Genomic DNA, 16,252 nt, shown 5'->3' with positions numbered 1-16,252 from the left:
AATCATGACGTGACAGAATGTAGACGCTAGCATTACCGCGATGCTGAAGAATGCTTAGCAATGTAGCATTGACACCCACACAGGTGTTGCCCTACAACTGCATAGCATTGCACAGCAGCAGCAGAAATGCCCCCCCGCCCCTTTTCTGCAACTTGAGCTCACCTTGCTAATGAAAGAAAATGACATTCCACCCACAATAGAACCCTGTCGAATTCTGTTTCCGGGTAATATTCACTAGTAGCACACGGCCCAACCAATGCTAATGTAGTTACACCCACGATAAAGTAACCAATCGAATTAGCCCACAGAATGCTCCTTGTTTATCATATAGTGTAACTGTACATTTGTCATAGCCTTCTGTCCTCGTCTCAGATGGCACCTTATTCCCAACTTCTGAGTGTAACTGCTTCCTACTGTTTTCTAGGTCAAATGGAGACGTCTAACATTGTAGAAGCACCGATGCCCTTGTGAGAAAGACTGCTTTGTGTGGACTGAACTTTTGTGGACTGGGACTAAGACGGAGGAACAAAGCAAGGACTGCAAGATCCTGAGAGACAGAGAGAGAGAGAGAGAGAGAGAGAAAGAGAGAGAGGAAGAGAGAGAGAGAGAGAGAGAGAGAAAGAGAGAGAGAGAGAGAGAGAGAGAGAATCAAAACAGTATTCACTTAAGTCAACTCAAGAGTTAAAATATGTGAAGGCTTCTCCAAAAGCCTAAATTTATGCAAACAATGGGGTTGGTCCTCATTTCTTTGATAATAAAAGCTTCCTTTTGGAGTATTTTTCTAAACCATTGAGCTCTAGGCCTCTATTCAGTCTGTAAAGCTGAAGCGTTACAGATTCTGCTAAATAAATTTAAAGGTAATTTCCGATTGAGCCGACATGTGCAGTGTTTACCGTGAATGCAGTCTCCCCTAATTAGGAACATTGCCTTTTAAATTTAAATTACGATGCAAAGCTGAACTTCGGCGATGCAGATTGAATAGATTTTAAGTCTGCTTTGGCAAACTGCAAAACAGTGCCCCCCCTCAGGACGAATGGTGTATTGCGGCTGGATTTTGTAAATGCAGTACAAGACGCTATGCTTGTAGTAGACCACCATCTAGAGGTTAGGAAAGGTAGCAGTCACTGCAGATGAGAAAGAAAAGCCTAGAAGACAAATAATATATGAAGAAAAAAATACTAGAGGGAAGAAAAAAAAACATTAAATATTATTGGGACTTTCTAAGGTGTTTGAAGCTTGTGTTCTATTTTAAAAAAAATGTTTCTCTAGTAATTTTTTCTTCATTAACATACCCCTTTTTTTTTGAGTCAAGCAATCACTGAATTGTCTTATTTTCAAAAGGAATGGCAGATTTTGAAATTTCCAGAATGTATCTTTTGATCTTATCTATTGATCAATCAATCAATGAATCAACCAATCAATGTGTTATTTTTTTTTTTTAGCTTTTTGATCAGCAGAAATAAATGTTTTTAAATTAAACTTGCAAATTATTTTGTGAATACGTAGGCTTAGGTAGAGTAGTGCTTCAAAGAAAAAAAGGGATGCTGCATATTTAAAAGACCATTTATATATTAGATCTACTGTCAAATTTTGAAAGCACTTTGTAAACTAATGAAGCTGTTTTAAGGCGCAGAAAACGTGAATCCCACTGGAACTCATATTCAACGAAATTAAACTGCTTTCAAATACTAGCATTACAAATGGCAACCTATTGCCTGCATAGTGCACTACTATTGACCAGAGAATAATGGTTCCGTTTGGGAGGAATCCCCGGGAAGAGAGCACACTATGTCCATTCCTTATAGTTACTCACACTAGACACCATTCCCATGCATTCAAAGACTATATGTATGGGTTTTCTGACTGTTACCATGTATTTATGTTGTTGTTGTTGTTTTTTTATGTGTGTCTTTAAGTTGCTTTAAACAATGTTCCTTATTAATACTGTATCAGCATCATTAACATCGACACGTTACCAACCAAATATTCAACCTTGGTTTGAGTTCAACTGTTTCGTGAAAATGGTTTGTTTATATGAACGGTCTATTTTTAATAAGACTTTACAGAGTCACTTTTATTCAATCAAATCCACAAGCCTGTATTAAATATGTCTCCTGATAGTACTACAGATACACGGCACCTTATTCCCTACATAGTGCACTACTTTGGACCAGAGGACCTATGGGAAGGATCTGGTCAAATGTAGCACTATATAGGTAACGGGTGCCCTATGAGACTGAGTACTACTCAGAAATAAATGGCCAATAGTAACACTAAAGAGAGAGGGTTGTGTGTCTTTCGCTGACTAAGGGCTGACTCTATCCACTCTGAAGTTCAGCGTTACAGCGGGATTTAAATGTCAAGGTAAGGTTACCGGCATTAGCGGCGATTGCGTTCACAGTAAACGCTGCATGTTATCGGCCCGTATCGGAAATGACCTTTTACATTTTTATCACGCAATCTGTTACGCTTCGGCTTTAGACACTGAAAATAGCCTTTAGTTCACAAGTGTTTGTTTCTTCATAAAAAAAAAAAAAGAGTATTTCACGTTGTTTGAAGCAGCCTAAGGATCTGTCCCGAATGGAACCCTAGTCCCTATATAGTGCTATACTTTTAACCAGGGCTCATAGGGCGCAATTGGGGAGACTGCCTCAGTCTTCCCACAGTGGACAAGACATCTTGGTAATCATCGGCTCAACAAAACGCCCCTTGTCCAGCAAATGGTTTTAACATGGAATTAATTATTCTCTTTTGACTCTCTGCACATGACACGTCTTATTGTCATGGAAACAGCTAACATTTTGTTGATTCAAATAAAAAAAAAGTGATTTACTTTGTTATGAAAAGATTATAAAATTGTATTCCAAATCACATATTAGTTTGTGTTTTTGCAGTTGGGTGACTGTGTGGAAATGCCAAACCACTTGTAGTCTGTTTTAAATTATATAGAACTGATTTAAATTATATACAACTGGTATAAATGATACAGAACTGGTTAAAATGATATAGAACTGGTTTAAATGATTTAAGTGATATAGAACTAGTGTAAATGATACAGAACTGGTTTAAATTATATAGAACTGGTGTAAATGATACAGAACTGGTTTAAATGATATAGAACTGGTGTAAATGATATAGAACTGGTGTAAATGATACAGAACTGGTTTAAATTATTTAAATGATATAGAACTGGTTTAAATGATATAGAACTGGTTTAAATTATTTAAATTATATAGAACTGGTTTAAATGATATAGAACTGGTGTAAATGATATAGAACTGGTTTAAATGATATAGAACTGTTTTTTTGTGTGTTTATTTTAAATATACCTATCATCATTCAGGCAGGATGTAAATGACCAAGAGGTCACTCCCTATATTCATACTAACCCTCCCTTATACAGTTGGTTTAAGCCTTCACTGTCAACACAACAAACAAAAAAGGTGTTGACAGCATCAGATTTCAAACACAGCTCACGGTGACAGGCAGATCTTTCGTACGGTCTTGCCATTACCGGAGATGACGTGTCAAACCAGAGGCCGCTGCAGACGGAAGACAACCACTGAATTCAACCGGTTTATTTCATTTCCACATGATGACATGAGAGTAAATGGCAGCGTTTCCACGGGTACCTGCCGACACAACCCTTATCATCCCCATAGCAACACAAATAGATTTCTGTTTTAATGTATACGTCCCTAGGTGACTGGCGTGGATGATTGAACACATGGTAGACAGTAGAGACTGTTGATGACCGGCTAAGCTAACGTGTCTCTAGGTTAATTGGTCACGACAAAACGTCGTTCCATATTTTCCTCAAAGGATTTCCCCAGACCACAAGAAACAATGTGTTTTAAAAAACAGAGGGCAACCGGCGGTGTTATCGCCGTCACTTCTCAAGAATTACAGAGCCGAACCATTACTTAAACATCAGGAGGGAAAAATACAGCACTGATAATCGATAGTAAAATAGACCGTTTATTTAAACCCAGATCGCTGTGTTAGATCGATCACGGTATTATTAATATGAATGATTATTTCTCTGGTCAAGAAGAGAGAGAGATGTTGCCGTGGTGATGTGTGCGGAGTTCTCTGAGGAAGGTAAGCTGGACAAGTAGAGAGAGATGTTGCCGTGGTGATGTGTGCGGAGTTCTCTGGGGAAGGTAAGATGGACAAGTAGACAGAGCATCAAGAGATTGACAGTGTGTCTCTCTTAGCTGATGTTGCCTCCCTTCAGTGTTTTACAGGTGATGTGTCCCAGTTTGGTCATCAGGTGTTTGTCCTGCCACTGGGCGACACACTGTCCTGACACCTTCAGGTCCACCTGGAGAGAGAGACAGACAGAAACCCTCAGTATCCTGATACCTTCAGGTCCACCTGGAGAGAGAGACAGACAGAAACCCTCAGTATCCTGATACCTTCAGGTCCACCTGGAGAGAGAGACAGAAACCCTCAGTATCCTGACACCTTCAGGTCCACCTGGAGAGAGAGAGACAGAAACCCTCATTATCCTGACACCTTCAGGTCCACCTGGAGAGAGAGACAGAAACCCTCAGTATCCTGATACCTTCAGGTCCACCTGGAGAGAGAGACAGAAACCCTCAGTATCCTGACACCTTCAGGTCCACCTGGAGAGAGAGACAGAAACCCTCAGTATCCTGACACCTTCAGGTCCACCTGGAGAGAGAGAGACAGACAGAAACCCTCAGTATCCTGATACCTTCAGGTCCACCTGGAGAGAGAGACAGACAGAAACCCTCAGTATCCTGACACCTTCAGGTCCACCTGGAGAGAGAGAGACAGAAACCCTCAGTATCATGACACCTTCAGGTCCACCTGGAGAGAGACAGACAGAAACCCTCAGTATCATGACACCTTCAGGTCCACCTGGAGAGAGAGACAGACAGAAACCCTCAGTATCCTGACACCTTCAGGTCCACCTGGAGAGAGAGACAGACAGAAACCCTCAGTATCCTGACACCTTCAGGTCCACCTGGAGAGAGACAGACAGAAACCCTCAGTATCATGACACCTTCAGGTCCACCTGGAGAGAGAGACAGACAGAAACCCTCAGTATCCTGACACCTTAAGGTCCACCTGGAGAGAGAGACAGACAGAAACCCTCAGTATCCTGACACCTTCAGGTCCACCTGGAGAGAGACAGACACCCTCAGTATCCTGACACCTTCAGGTCCACCTGGAGAGAGAGAGAGACAGACAGAAACCCTCAGTATCCTGATACCTTCAGGTCCACCTGGAGAGAGAGACAGACAGAAACCCTCAGTATCCTGACACCTTAAGGTCCACCTGGAGAGAGAGACAGACAGAAACCCTCAGTATCCTGATACCTTCAGGTCCACCTGGAGAGAGAGAGAGAGACAGAAACCCTCAGTATCCTGACACCTTCAGGTCCACCTGGAGAGAGAGAGACAGAAACCCTCAGTATCCTGACACCTTCAGGTCCACCTGGAGAGAGAGAGACAGACACCCTCAGTATCCTGATACCTTCAGGTCCACCTGGAGAGAGAGACAGACAGAAACCCTCAGTATCATGACACCTTCAGGTCCACCTGGAGAGAGAGAGACAGACACCCTCAGTATCCTGACACCTTCAGGTCCACCTGGAGAGAGAGAGACAGAAACCCTCAGTATCCTGACACCTTCAGGTCCACCTGAAGAGAGAGACACCCTCAGTATCCTGATACCTTTAGGTCCACCTGGAGAGAGACAGACAGAAACCCTCAGTATCCTGACACCTTCAGGTCCACCTGGAGAGAGACAGACACCCTCAGTATCCTGACACCTTCAGGTCCACCTGGAGAGAGAGACAGACACCCTCAGTATCCTGATACCTTCAGGTCCACCTGGAGAGAGAGAGACAGAAACCCTCAGTATCCTGACACCTTCAGGTCCACCTGGAGAGAGAGATAGACACCCTCAGTATCCTGACTTCAGGTCCACCTGGAGAGAGACAGACAGAAACCCTCAGTATCCTGACACCTTCAGGTCCACCTGGAGAGAGACAGACAGAAACCCTCAGTATCCTGACACCTTCAGGTCCACCTGGAGAGAGACAGACACCCTCAGTATCCTGACACCTTCAGGTCCACCTGGAGAGAGAGACAGAAACCCTCAGTATCCTGACACCTTCAGGTCCACCTGGAGAGAGAGACAGAAACCCTCAGTATCCTGACACCTTCAGGTCCACCTGGAGAGAGAGACACCCTCAGTATCCTGACACCTTCAGGTCCACCTGGAGAGAGAGAGACAGACACCCTCAGTATCCTGATACCTTCAGGTCCACCTGGAGAGAGAGACAGACAGAAACCCTCAGTATCCTGACACCTTCAGGTCCACCTGGAGAGAGAGACAGACAGAAACCCTCAGTATCCTGATACCTTCAGGTCCACCTGGAGAGAGAGAGACAGACACCCTCAGTATCCTGATACCTTCAGGTCCACCTGGAGAGAGAGACAGACAGAAACCCTCAGTATCCTGACACCTTCAGGTCCACCTGGAGAGAGAGACAGAAACCCTCAGTATCCTGACACCTTCAGGTCCACCTGGAGAGAGAGAGACAGACAGAAACCCTCAGTATCCTGATACCTTCAGGTCCACCTGGAGAGAGAGACAGAAACCCTCAGTTTCCTGACACCTTCAGGTCCACCTGGAGAGAGACAGAAACCCTCAGTATCCTGACACCTTCAGGTCCACCTGGAGAGAGAGACAGAAACCCTCAGTATCCTGACACCTTCAGGTCCACCTGGAGAGAGAGAGAGACAGAAACCCTCAGTATCCTGATACCTTCAGGTCCACCTGGAGAGAGAGACAGACAGAAACCCTCAGTATCCTGACACCTTCAGGTCCACCTGGAGAGAGAGACAGACAGAAACCCTCAGTATCCTGATACCTTCAGGTCCACCTGGAGAGAGAGACAGACACCCTCAGTATCCTGACACCTTCAGGTCCACCTGGAGAGAGAGAGACAGAAACCCTCAGTATCCTGACACCTTCAGGTCCACCTGGAGAGAGACAGACAGAAACCCTCAGTATCATGACACCTTCAGGTCCACCTGGAGAGAGAGAGACAGACACCCTCAGTATCCTGACACCTTCAGGTCCACCTGGAGAGAGAGAGACAGAAACCCTCAGTATCCTGATACCTTCAGGTCCACCTGGAGAGAGAGACACCCTCAGTATCCTGACACCTTCAGGTCCGCCTGGAGAGAGACAGACACCCTCAGTATCCTGACACCTTCAGGTCCACCTGGAGAGAGAGAGACAGACACCCTCAGTATCTTGACACCTTCAGGTCCACCTGGAGAGAGAGAGAGAGACAGAAACCCTCAGTATCCTGACACCTTCAGGTCCACCTGGAGAGAGAGAGACAGACACCCTCAGTATCTTGACACCTTCAGGTCCACCTGGAGAGAGAGAGAGAGACAGAAACCCTCAGTATCCTGATACCTTCAGGTCCACCTGGAGAGAGACAGACACCCTCAGTATCCTGATACCTTCAGGTCCACCTGGAGAGAGAGACAGACAGAAACCCTCAGTATCCTGACACCTTCAGGTCCACCTGGAGAGAGAGACAGACAGAAACCCTCAGTATCATGACACCTTCAGGTCCACCTGGAGAGAGAGACAGAAACCCTCAGTATCCTGATACCTTCAGGTCCACCTGGAGAGAGAGACAGACAGAAACCCTCAGTATCCTGACACCTTCAGGTCCACCTGGAGAGAGAGACAGAAACCCTCAGTATCCTGACACCTTCAGGTCCACCTGGAGAGAGAGACAGACAGAAACCCTCAGTATCCTGACACCTTCAGGTCCACCTGGAGAGAGAGACAGACAGAAACCCTCAGTATCATGACACCTTCAGGTCCAACTGGAGAGAGAGACACCCTCAGTATCCTGATACCTTCAGGTCCACCTGGAGAGAGAGACAGACAGAAACCCTCAGTATCCTGATACCTTCAGGTCCACCTGGAGAGAGAGACAGACAGAAACCCTCAGTATCCTGACACCTTCAGGTCCACCTGGAGAGAGAGACAGAAACCCTCAGTATCCTGACACCTTCAGGTCCACCTGGAGAGAGAGACAGAAACCCTCAGTATCCTGACACCTTCAGGTCCACCTGGAGAGAGAGAGAGACAGAAACCCTCAGTATCCTGATACCTTCAGGTCCACCTGGAGAGAGAGACAGACACCCTCAGTATCCTGACACCTTCAGGTCCACCTGGAGAGAGAGAGACAGAAACCCTCAGTATCCTGACACCTTCAGGTCCACCTGGAGAGAGACAGACAGAAACCCTCAGTATCATGACACCTTCAGGTCCACCTGGAGAGAGAGAGACAGACATCCTCAGTATCCTGACACCTTCAGGTCCACCTGGAGAGAGAGAGACAGAAACCCTCAGTATCCTGATACCTTCAGGTCCACCTGGAGAGAGAGACACCCTCAGTATCCTGACACCTTCAGGTCCGCCTGGAGAGAGAGACAGAAACCCTCAGTATCCTGACACCTTCAGGTCCACCTGGAGAGAGAGAGACAGAAACCCTCAGTATCCTGATACCTTCAGGTCCACCTGGAGAGAGAGACAGAAACCCTCAGTATCCTGACACCTTCAGGTCCACCTGGAGAGAGAGAGACAGAAACCCTCATTATCCTGACACCTTCAGGTCCACCTGGAGAGAGAGAGACAGAAACCCTCAGTTTCCTGACACCTTCAGGTCCACCTGGAGAGAGAGAGACAGAAACCCTCAGTTTCCTGACACCTTCAGGTCCACCTGGAGAGAGACAGAAACCCTCAGTTTCCTGACACCTTCAGGTCCACCTGGAGAGAGACAGAAACCCTCAGTATCCTGACACCTTCAGGTCCACCTGGAGAGAGAGAGAGACAGAAACCCTCAGTTTCCTGACACCTTCAGGTCCACCTGGAGAGAGACAGAAACCCTCAGTATCCTGACACCTTCAGGTCCACCTGGAGAGAGAGAGACAGAAACCCTCAGTTTCCTGACACCTTCAGGTCCACCTGGAGAGAGACAGACAGAAACCCTCAGTATCCTGACACCTTCAGGTCCACCTGGAGAGAGAGAGACAGAAACCCTCAGTATCCTGATACCTTCAGGTCCACCTGGAGAGAGACAGAAACCCTCAGTATCCTGACACCTTCAGGTCCACCTGGAGAGAGAGACAGAAACCCTCAGTATCCTGATACCTTCAGGTCCACCTGGAGAGAGACAGAAACCCTCAGTATCCTGACACCTTCAGGTCCACCTGGAGAGAGAGACAGAAACCCTCAGTATCCTGATACCTTCAGGTCCACCTGGAGAGAGACAGAAACCCTCAGTATCCTGACACCTTCAGGTCCACCTGGAGAGAGAGACAGACACCCTCAGTATCCTGACACCTTCAGGTCCACCTGGAGAGAGAGACAGAAACCCTCAGTTTCCTGACACCTTCAGGTCCACCTGGAGAGAGAGAGACAGAAACCCTCAGTATCCTGATACCTTCAGGTCCACCTGGAGAGAGAGAGAGACAGAAACCCTCAGTATCCTGACACCTTCAGGTCCACCTGGAGAGAGAGAGAGACAGAAACCCTCAGTATCCTGATACCTTCAGGTCCACCTGGAGAGAGAGAGACAGAAACCCTCAGTATCCTGACACCTTCAGGTCCACCTGGAGAGAGAGACAGAAACCCTCAGTATCCTGACACCTTCAGGTCCACCTGGAGAGAGAGAGACAGAAACCCTCAGTATCCTGACACCTTCAGGTCCACCTGGAGAGAGAGACAGAAACCCTCAGTATCCTGACACCTTCAGGTCCACCTGGAGAGAGAGAGACAGAAACCCTCAGTATCCTGACACCTTCAGGTCCACCTGGAGAGAGAGAGACAGACAGAAACCCTCAGTATCCTGACACCTTCAGGTCCACCTGGAGAGAGAGAGACAGAAACCCTCAGTATCCTGACACCTTCAGGTCCACCTGGAGAGAGAGAGAGACAGACAGAAACCCTCAGTATCCTGACACCTTCAGGTCCACCTGGAGAGAGAGAGAGACAGAAACCCTCAGTATCCTGACACCTTCAGGTCCACCTGGAGAGAGACAGAAACCCTCAGTATCCTGACACCTTAAGGTCCACCTGGAGAGAGAGACAGAAACCCTCAGTATCCTGACACCTTCAGGTCCACCTGGAGAGACAGACAGAAACCCTCAGTATCCTGATACCTTCAGGTCCACCTGGAGAGAGAGACAGACACCCTCAGTATCCTGACACCTTCAGGTCCACCTGGAGAGAGAGAGACAGACACCCTCAGTATCCTGACACCTTCAGGTCCACCTGGAGAGAGAGACAGAAACCCTCAGTATCCTGACACCTTCAGGTCCACCTGGAGAGAGAGAGACAGAAACCCTCAGTATCCTGATACCTTCAGGTCCACCTGGAGAGAGAGACAGACACCCTCAGTATCCTGACACCTTCAGGTCCACCTGGAGAGAGAGAGACAGAAACCCTCAGTATCCTGATACCTTCAGGTCCACCTGGAGAGAGAGACAGAAACCCTCAGTATCCTGACACCTTCAGGTCCACCTGGAGAGAGAGACAGAAACCCTCAGTATCCTGACACCTTCAGGTCCACCTGGAGAGAGAGAGACAGAAACCCTCAGTATCCTGACACCTTCAGGTCCACCTGGAGAGAGAGACAGAAACCCTCAGTATCCTGACACCTTCAGGTCCACCTGGAGAGAGAGACAGACAGAAACCCTCAGTATCCTGACACCTTCAGGTCCACCTGGAGAGAGAGAGAGAGACAGAAACCCTCAGTATCCTGATACCTTCAGGTCCACCTGGAGAGAGAGACAGAAACCCTCAGTATCCTGACACCTTCAGGTCCACCTGGAGAGAGAGAGACAGAAACCCTCAGTATCCTGACACCTTCAGGTCAGCAGCGTGAGGCGTTGGAAACAAGTGGAACAGATCAGCGAAATGAACTGCAATTCTCTCCAACTAGCTGAAATAACATTCACTCATTTATTGATCTCTCTAAGCTGTTCACGGCTCTTTCTCTCATCGTAAGAGAAAACAGGCTTTGTGAAACAGTTGATTAAACAGTCTAGGGGTCATTTCAGACATACCTGTAGTTTCTCCCACAGCTTTTTCTTTGGGTTTAGTTTGTCGTCTGGCTTGCTCGTCTCGTACCCCTCAACGAACACCCGTTCCCCGGGTGACGACCCCTCAGGGGGGTCAAGAGGCTCCACTCTCCTGGTCTCCCCCTCACTGAGACAACAGCCAATCAGAGAGAAGAGAGTCAGAAGTGATGGATGAGGAAATGGGTGGGTTGTGTCCGGTGACAGAGGAAAGGGATAGTGATATAGAACAAAGAGAGAGAGAAGCAGGGGGGGACAGGAGAAAAGACAAAGGAAGGAGTACGTAGGAAGGCAGTAAGAGAGGAGGAGGAGAAGAAGGGGTAAGAGAGGAGGAGGAGAAGAAGGGGTAAGAGAGGAGGAGGAGAAGAAGGGGTAAGAGAGGAGGAGGAGAAGAAGGGGTAAGAGAGGAGGAGGAGAAGAAGGGGTAAGAGAGGAGGAGGAGAAGAAGGGGTAAGAGAGGAGGAGGAGAAGAAGGGGTAAGAGAGGAGGAGGAGAAGAAGGGGTAAGAGAGGAGGAGGAGAAGAAGGGGTAAGAGAGGAGGAGGAGAAGAAGGGGTAAGAGAGGAGGAGGAGAAGAAGGGGTAAGAGAGGAGGAGGAGAAGAAGGGGTAAGAGAGGAGGAGGAGAAGAAGGGGTAAGAGAGGAGGAGGAGAAGAAGGGGTAAGAGAGGAGGAGGAGAAGGGGTAAGAGAGGAGGAGGAGAAGAAGGGGTAAGAGAGGAGGAGGAGAAGAAGGGGTAAGAGAGGAGGAGGAGAAGGGGTAAGAGAGGAGGAGGAGAAGGGGTAAGAGAGGAGGAGGAGAAGGGGTAAGAGAGGAGGAGGAGAAGGGGTAAGAGAGGAGGAGGAGAAGGGGTAAGAGAGGAGGAGGAGAAGGGGTAAGAGAGGAGGAGGAGAAGGGGTAAGAGAGGAGGAGGAGAAGGGGTAAGAGAGGAGGAGGAGAAGGGGTAAGAGAGGAGGAGGAGAAGGGGTAAGAGAGGAGGAGAGGAGGAGGAGAAGAAGGGGTAAGAGGGAAGAGAGGAGGAGGAGAAGACTCACATGGAGGCACAGAGCAACATGGCTTGGGACTCCACCCCCCTCATCTTCTGGGGCTTCAGGTTGCATAGCAACACCACCAGCCGGTCCTGCAAGGCCTCCTGGGAAACGTAGGCCACCAGGCCGCTCACCACCGTCCTTGGCTCCGCCTCTCCGACGTCTATCTTCTCCAGGTACAGCGAATCAGCATCCGGATGCTGAGGGAGGCGAGGACAGACAGAGAGAAAGACCAATCAGTGAAGAGAAGGAAAGGAAAATGGAGATGATTTGCTGAATCCCAAATCCCCCGAGCCTCTTCTGAAAGATCGGATCTAAATCAGTAATTGCTCCTCATCTTGCTCTCTGATAGGCTGGGGGGGGATTTCCACCATTTGGAATTCAGCATTTCTCTCAAAAAAGGGTCTTCCAAGTTTAAATAAGGATAAATAAACTAATGAATGAATGAGTACCTTCTCCACGCTGATGACCTTGCCCACCCTGATGTCCAGTCTGGAGGGAACCAGCTCATCTTCTTCTGCCACTTTAGAGTTCCCCTTCCCTGCTGCCTCTGACAGGGGGACACAGAGACACACAGGGTCAAGGGTCAGGAGAAACAGTCTCCTATAGGTCTACTTTAGAGTTCCCCTTCCCTGCTGCCTCTGACAGGGGGACACAGAGACACACAGGGTCAAGGGTCAGGAGAAACAGTCTCCTATAGGTCTACTTTAGAGTTCCCCTTCCCTGCTGCCTCTGACAGGGGGACACAGAGACACACAGGGTCAAGGGTCAGGAGAAACAGTCTCCTATAGGTCTACTTTAGAGTTCCCCTTCCCTGCTGCCTCTGACAGGGGGACACAGAGACACACAGGGTCAAGGGTCAGGAGAAACAGTCTACTATAGGTCTACTTTAGAGTTCCCCTTCCCTGCTGCCTCTGACAGGGGGACACAGAGACACACAGGGTCAAGGGTCAGGAGAAACAGTCTCCTATAGGTCTACTTTAGAGTTCCCCTTCCCTGCTGCCTCTGACAGGGGGACACAGAGACACACAGGGTCAAGGGTCAGGAGAAACAGTCTCCTATAGGTCTACTTTAGAGTTCCCCTTCCCTGCTGCCTCTGACAGGGGGACACAGAGGCACACAGGGTCAAGGGTCAGGAGAAACAGTCTACTATAGGTCTACTTGAGGAAGCCTTGAGGTATATGATGGTGAGAGTTGGTAACAGTAGGTTCCACTAACTGTTCTTTGACGGGTCTGGATAGGCCGTGTTGGAGAGTTTACGGAGCTCTGGAGATTCAAACTTCTTCCTGATTGGGTCGAGCAGCTTGTTAAGGGCCACCTCCACGCCCGCCTTCAGGTCACCAGGATGGATCAGCTAGACGGCAGAGGTTAGAGGTCAAACCAATGCATGATGGGCCAACAACAGTGGTCATACAACATGACATATTACACATACAAACGTACCTCTTCGCCAAACTCTTTCTCCACTTCCTCAAAGTCTGTGTAGGTTTTGTCTCCTCCGAACTTGGGGTCTCTTTTGATGGAGAACTCTGAAAGAGACGCAACACAGACACGCTGACTCTACAGTCCTCCTGTGGAGGAAGAGGACAGAACAGGAGAGAGGAGGGAGAGGACAGAACAGGAGAGAGGAGGAAGAGGACAGAACAGGAGAGAGGAGGAAGAGGACAGAACAGGGGAGAGGAGGAAGAGGACAGAACAGGAGAGAGGAGGAAGAGGAGAGAGGAGGAAGAGGACAGAACAGGAAGAGGACAGAGGAGGAAGAGGACAGAACAGGAGAGAGGACAGAACAGGAGAGAGGACAGAACAGGAGAGAGGAGGAAGAGGACAGAACAGGAGAGAGGAGGAAGAGGACAGAACAGGAGAGGAGGAGGAAGAGGACAGAACAGAGAGAGGAGGAAGAGGACAGAACAGGAGAGGAGGAGGAAGAGGACAGAACAGGAGAGGAGGAGGAAGAGGACAGAACAGGAGAGGAGGAAGAGGACAGAACAGGAAGAGGAGAGAGGAGGAAGAGGACAGAACAGGAGAGAGGACAGAACAGGAAGAGGACAGAACAGGAGAGAGGAGGAAGAGGACAGAACAGGAGAGAGGAGGAAGAGGACAGAACAGGAGAGAGGAGGAAGAGGACAGAACAGGGGAGAGGAGGAAGAGGACAGAACAGGGGAGAGGAGGAAGAGGACAGAACAGGAGAGAGGAGGAAGAGGAGAGAACAGAACAGGAGAGAGGACAGAACAGGAGAGAGGAGGAAGAGGACAGAGCAGGAAGAGGACAGAACAGGAAGAGGAGAGAACAGGAGAGAGGACAGAACAGGAAGAGGACAGAACAGGAACAGGAGAGAGGAGGAAGAGGACAGAACAGGAGAAAGGACAGAACAGGAAGTGGACAGAACAGGAAGTGGACAGAACAGGAAGAGGATAGAACAGGAAGAGGACAGAACAGGGACAGGAGAGAGGAGGAAGAGGACAGAACAGGAGAGAGGACAGAACAGGAAGTGGACAGAACAGGAAGTGGACAGAACAGGAAGAGGATAGGAGAGAACAGGAAGCAGGGCGATTACTCACCTCCTACGAGTGGGAAGAGGACATGTTTAACAAATGAGAGGACTCCGTTGTTCTCGATGTTGCCTGGCTCACAGAAAGCCTTCTTCAACTTCTTCTTTACATCCTCCTTCCTGTCCAGGAGGTCAATCTTAGACTCCTACAGAGGTCACCAGGAAACACACAGGGCCATGTTCATTAGGAACCAACCGGAAGAAAACGGACAAACGGGGAAAGCCCTACCTGAACTTGTCCAATAAGAAACGTTCATTTTCTGTTGCAAAATGCTTTGCTACTGTCTATCGTAATGAATACAACCCACAGGCTGTGTTAGTTTGTGATTGGTCAAAACAATATATTACCTCCAAAAGAAGAGGAAGGGATGGATGAATTATAAATCATTAAAGTGACAGGACCACTCACCTCCTCTGAAGAACTCATCTTCGCTCCAGTCAGTCCTGGTACCATGGGGTTCATCAGATGGGACCGCTTAGCATAGCCCAGAGAGGGCAGGTACTGGAGGGGGAGAGAGAGACAGAGACAGAGAGACAGACAGACAGAGAGAGACAGAGAGACAGAGAGAGAGAGAGACAGAGACAGAGAGACAGACAGAGAGAGAGAGACAGAGAGAGACAGAGAGAGAGAGAAAGAGAGACAGAGACACAGAGAGACAGAGAGAGACAGAGAAAAGAGCGAAATAGGGAGGGATTTTCAGAACTCATACATTATACAAAACTTACTCATCACAATTTTTGTAATTTCCCAGTTGACCAATGACTGAACTGAATCTAAGAACATCTCTCTCTACAAGAGGACAGTGCTGACAGTTCATGAACAGGTCAGAAGGTTCCGGGTACCTTCTCAGCCAGGGTGAAGATCTTCCTCTGATCCACTCCTCCAAACTGGGCATCTACTTTCAGATACTCCTCATCCAGAGCCTAGAAGACAGACGGGGCAAATGGGTTACAAACCTGTTGTATTATTAACCTGTTATCTTGCCTATGCCGTTCTGTACCATCACTCATTCAAATATCTTTATGTACATATTCTTTATCCCTTTACACTTGTGTGTATAAGGTAGTAGTTGTGGAATTGTTAGGTTAGATTACTGCATTGTCGGGAACTAGAAGCACAAGCATTTCGCTACACTCGCATTAACATCTGCTAACCATGTGTATGTGACAAATAACATTAGATTTGATTGGATTTGTTATAACCACATTGTTACCTGTAGTCCAGGGTAGAGCAGACCACTGAGTAGAGGGTGTTGTGTTATAACCATGTTATTACCTGTAGTCCAGGGTAGAGCAGACCACTGAGTAGAGGGTGTTATAATGTGTTATAACCATGTTATTACCTGTAGTCCAGGGTAGAGCAGACCACTGAGTAGAGGGTGTTATAACCATGTTATTACCTGTAGTCCAGGGTAGAGCAGACCACGGAGTAGAGGGTGTTATAACCATGTTATAACCTGTAGTCCAGGGTAGAGCAGACTACTGAGTAGAGGGTGTTATAATGTGTTATAACCATGTTATTACCTGTA

The 16,252-nt window shown here is 48.0% G+C and overlaps 2 protein-coding genes across 2 annotated transcripts in view; one reads left to right on the top strand and one right to left on the bottom strand.

The window, feature by feature from the left end:
* The window catches only part of kiaa1522 (KIAA1522 ortholog), a 61,568-nt gene extending 60,925 nt beyond the window's left edge, over positions 1 to 643 (top strand). Inside the window, exon 9 of the mRNA XM_038965793.1 lies at positions 425 to 643. Within this exon, the coding sequence (XP_038821721.1) occupies positions 425 to 471 (47 nt within the window). The 3' untranslated portion in view covers positions 472 to 643. The remainder of the gene's footprint in view (positions 1 to 424) is intronic.
* A 2,920-nt stretch (positions 644 to 3,563) lies between these two features.
* Positions 3,564 to 16,252, bottom strand: part of yars1 (tyrosyl-tRNA synthetase 1) — a 17,387-nt gene continuing 4,698 nt past the window's right edge. The window contains exons 6-14 of the mRNA XM_038966468.1: positions 15,567 to 15,647; positions 15,133 to 15,225; positions 14,734 to 14,869; positions 13,619 to 13,704; positions 13,394 to 13,529; positions 12,628 to 12,725; positions 12,182 to 12,375; positions 11,139 to 11,280; positions 3,564 to 4,324 (exon numbers count right to left, since the gene is read on the bottom strand). Coding sequence (XP_038822396.1) covers positions 4,214 to 4,324; positions 11,139 to 11,280; positions 12,182 to 12,375; positions 12,628 to 12,725; positions 13,394 to 13,529; positions 13,619 to 13,704; positions 14,734 to 14,869; positions 15,133 to 15,225; positions 15,567 to 15,647 — 1,077 coding nt within the window. The 3' untranslated portion in view covers positions 3,564 to 4,213. The remainder of the gene's footprint in view (positions 4,325 to 11,138; positions 11,281 to 12,181; positions 12,376 to 12,627; positions 12,726 to 13,393; positions 13,530 to 13,618; positions 13,705 to 14,733; positions 14,870 to 15,132; positions 15,226 to 15,566; positions 15,648 to 16,252) is intronic.

Source organism: Salvelinus namaycush, chromosome 27 (assembly GCF_016432855.1).
Source record: "Salvelinus namaycush isolate Seneca chromosome 27, SaNama_1.0, whole genome shotgun sequence".
Taxonomy (NCBI): Eukaryota; Metazoa; Chordata; class Actinopteri; order Salmoniformes; family Salmonidae; genus Salvelinus; species Salvelinus namaycush.
Note: the sequence above shows the minus strand (reverse complement) of the source record. Positions and strands in the feature narration are given on the sequence as shown.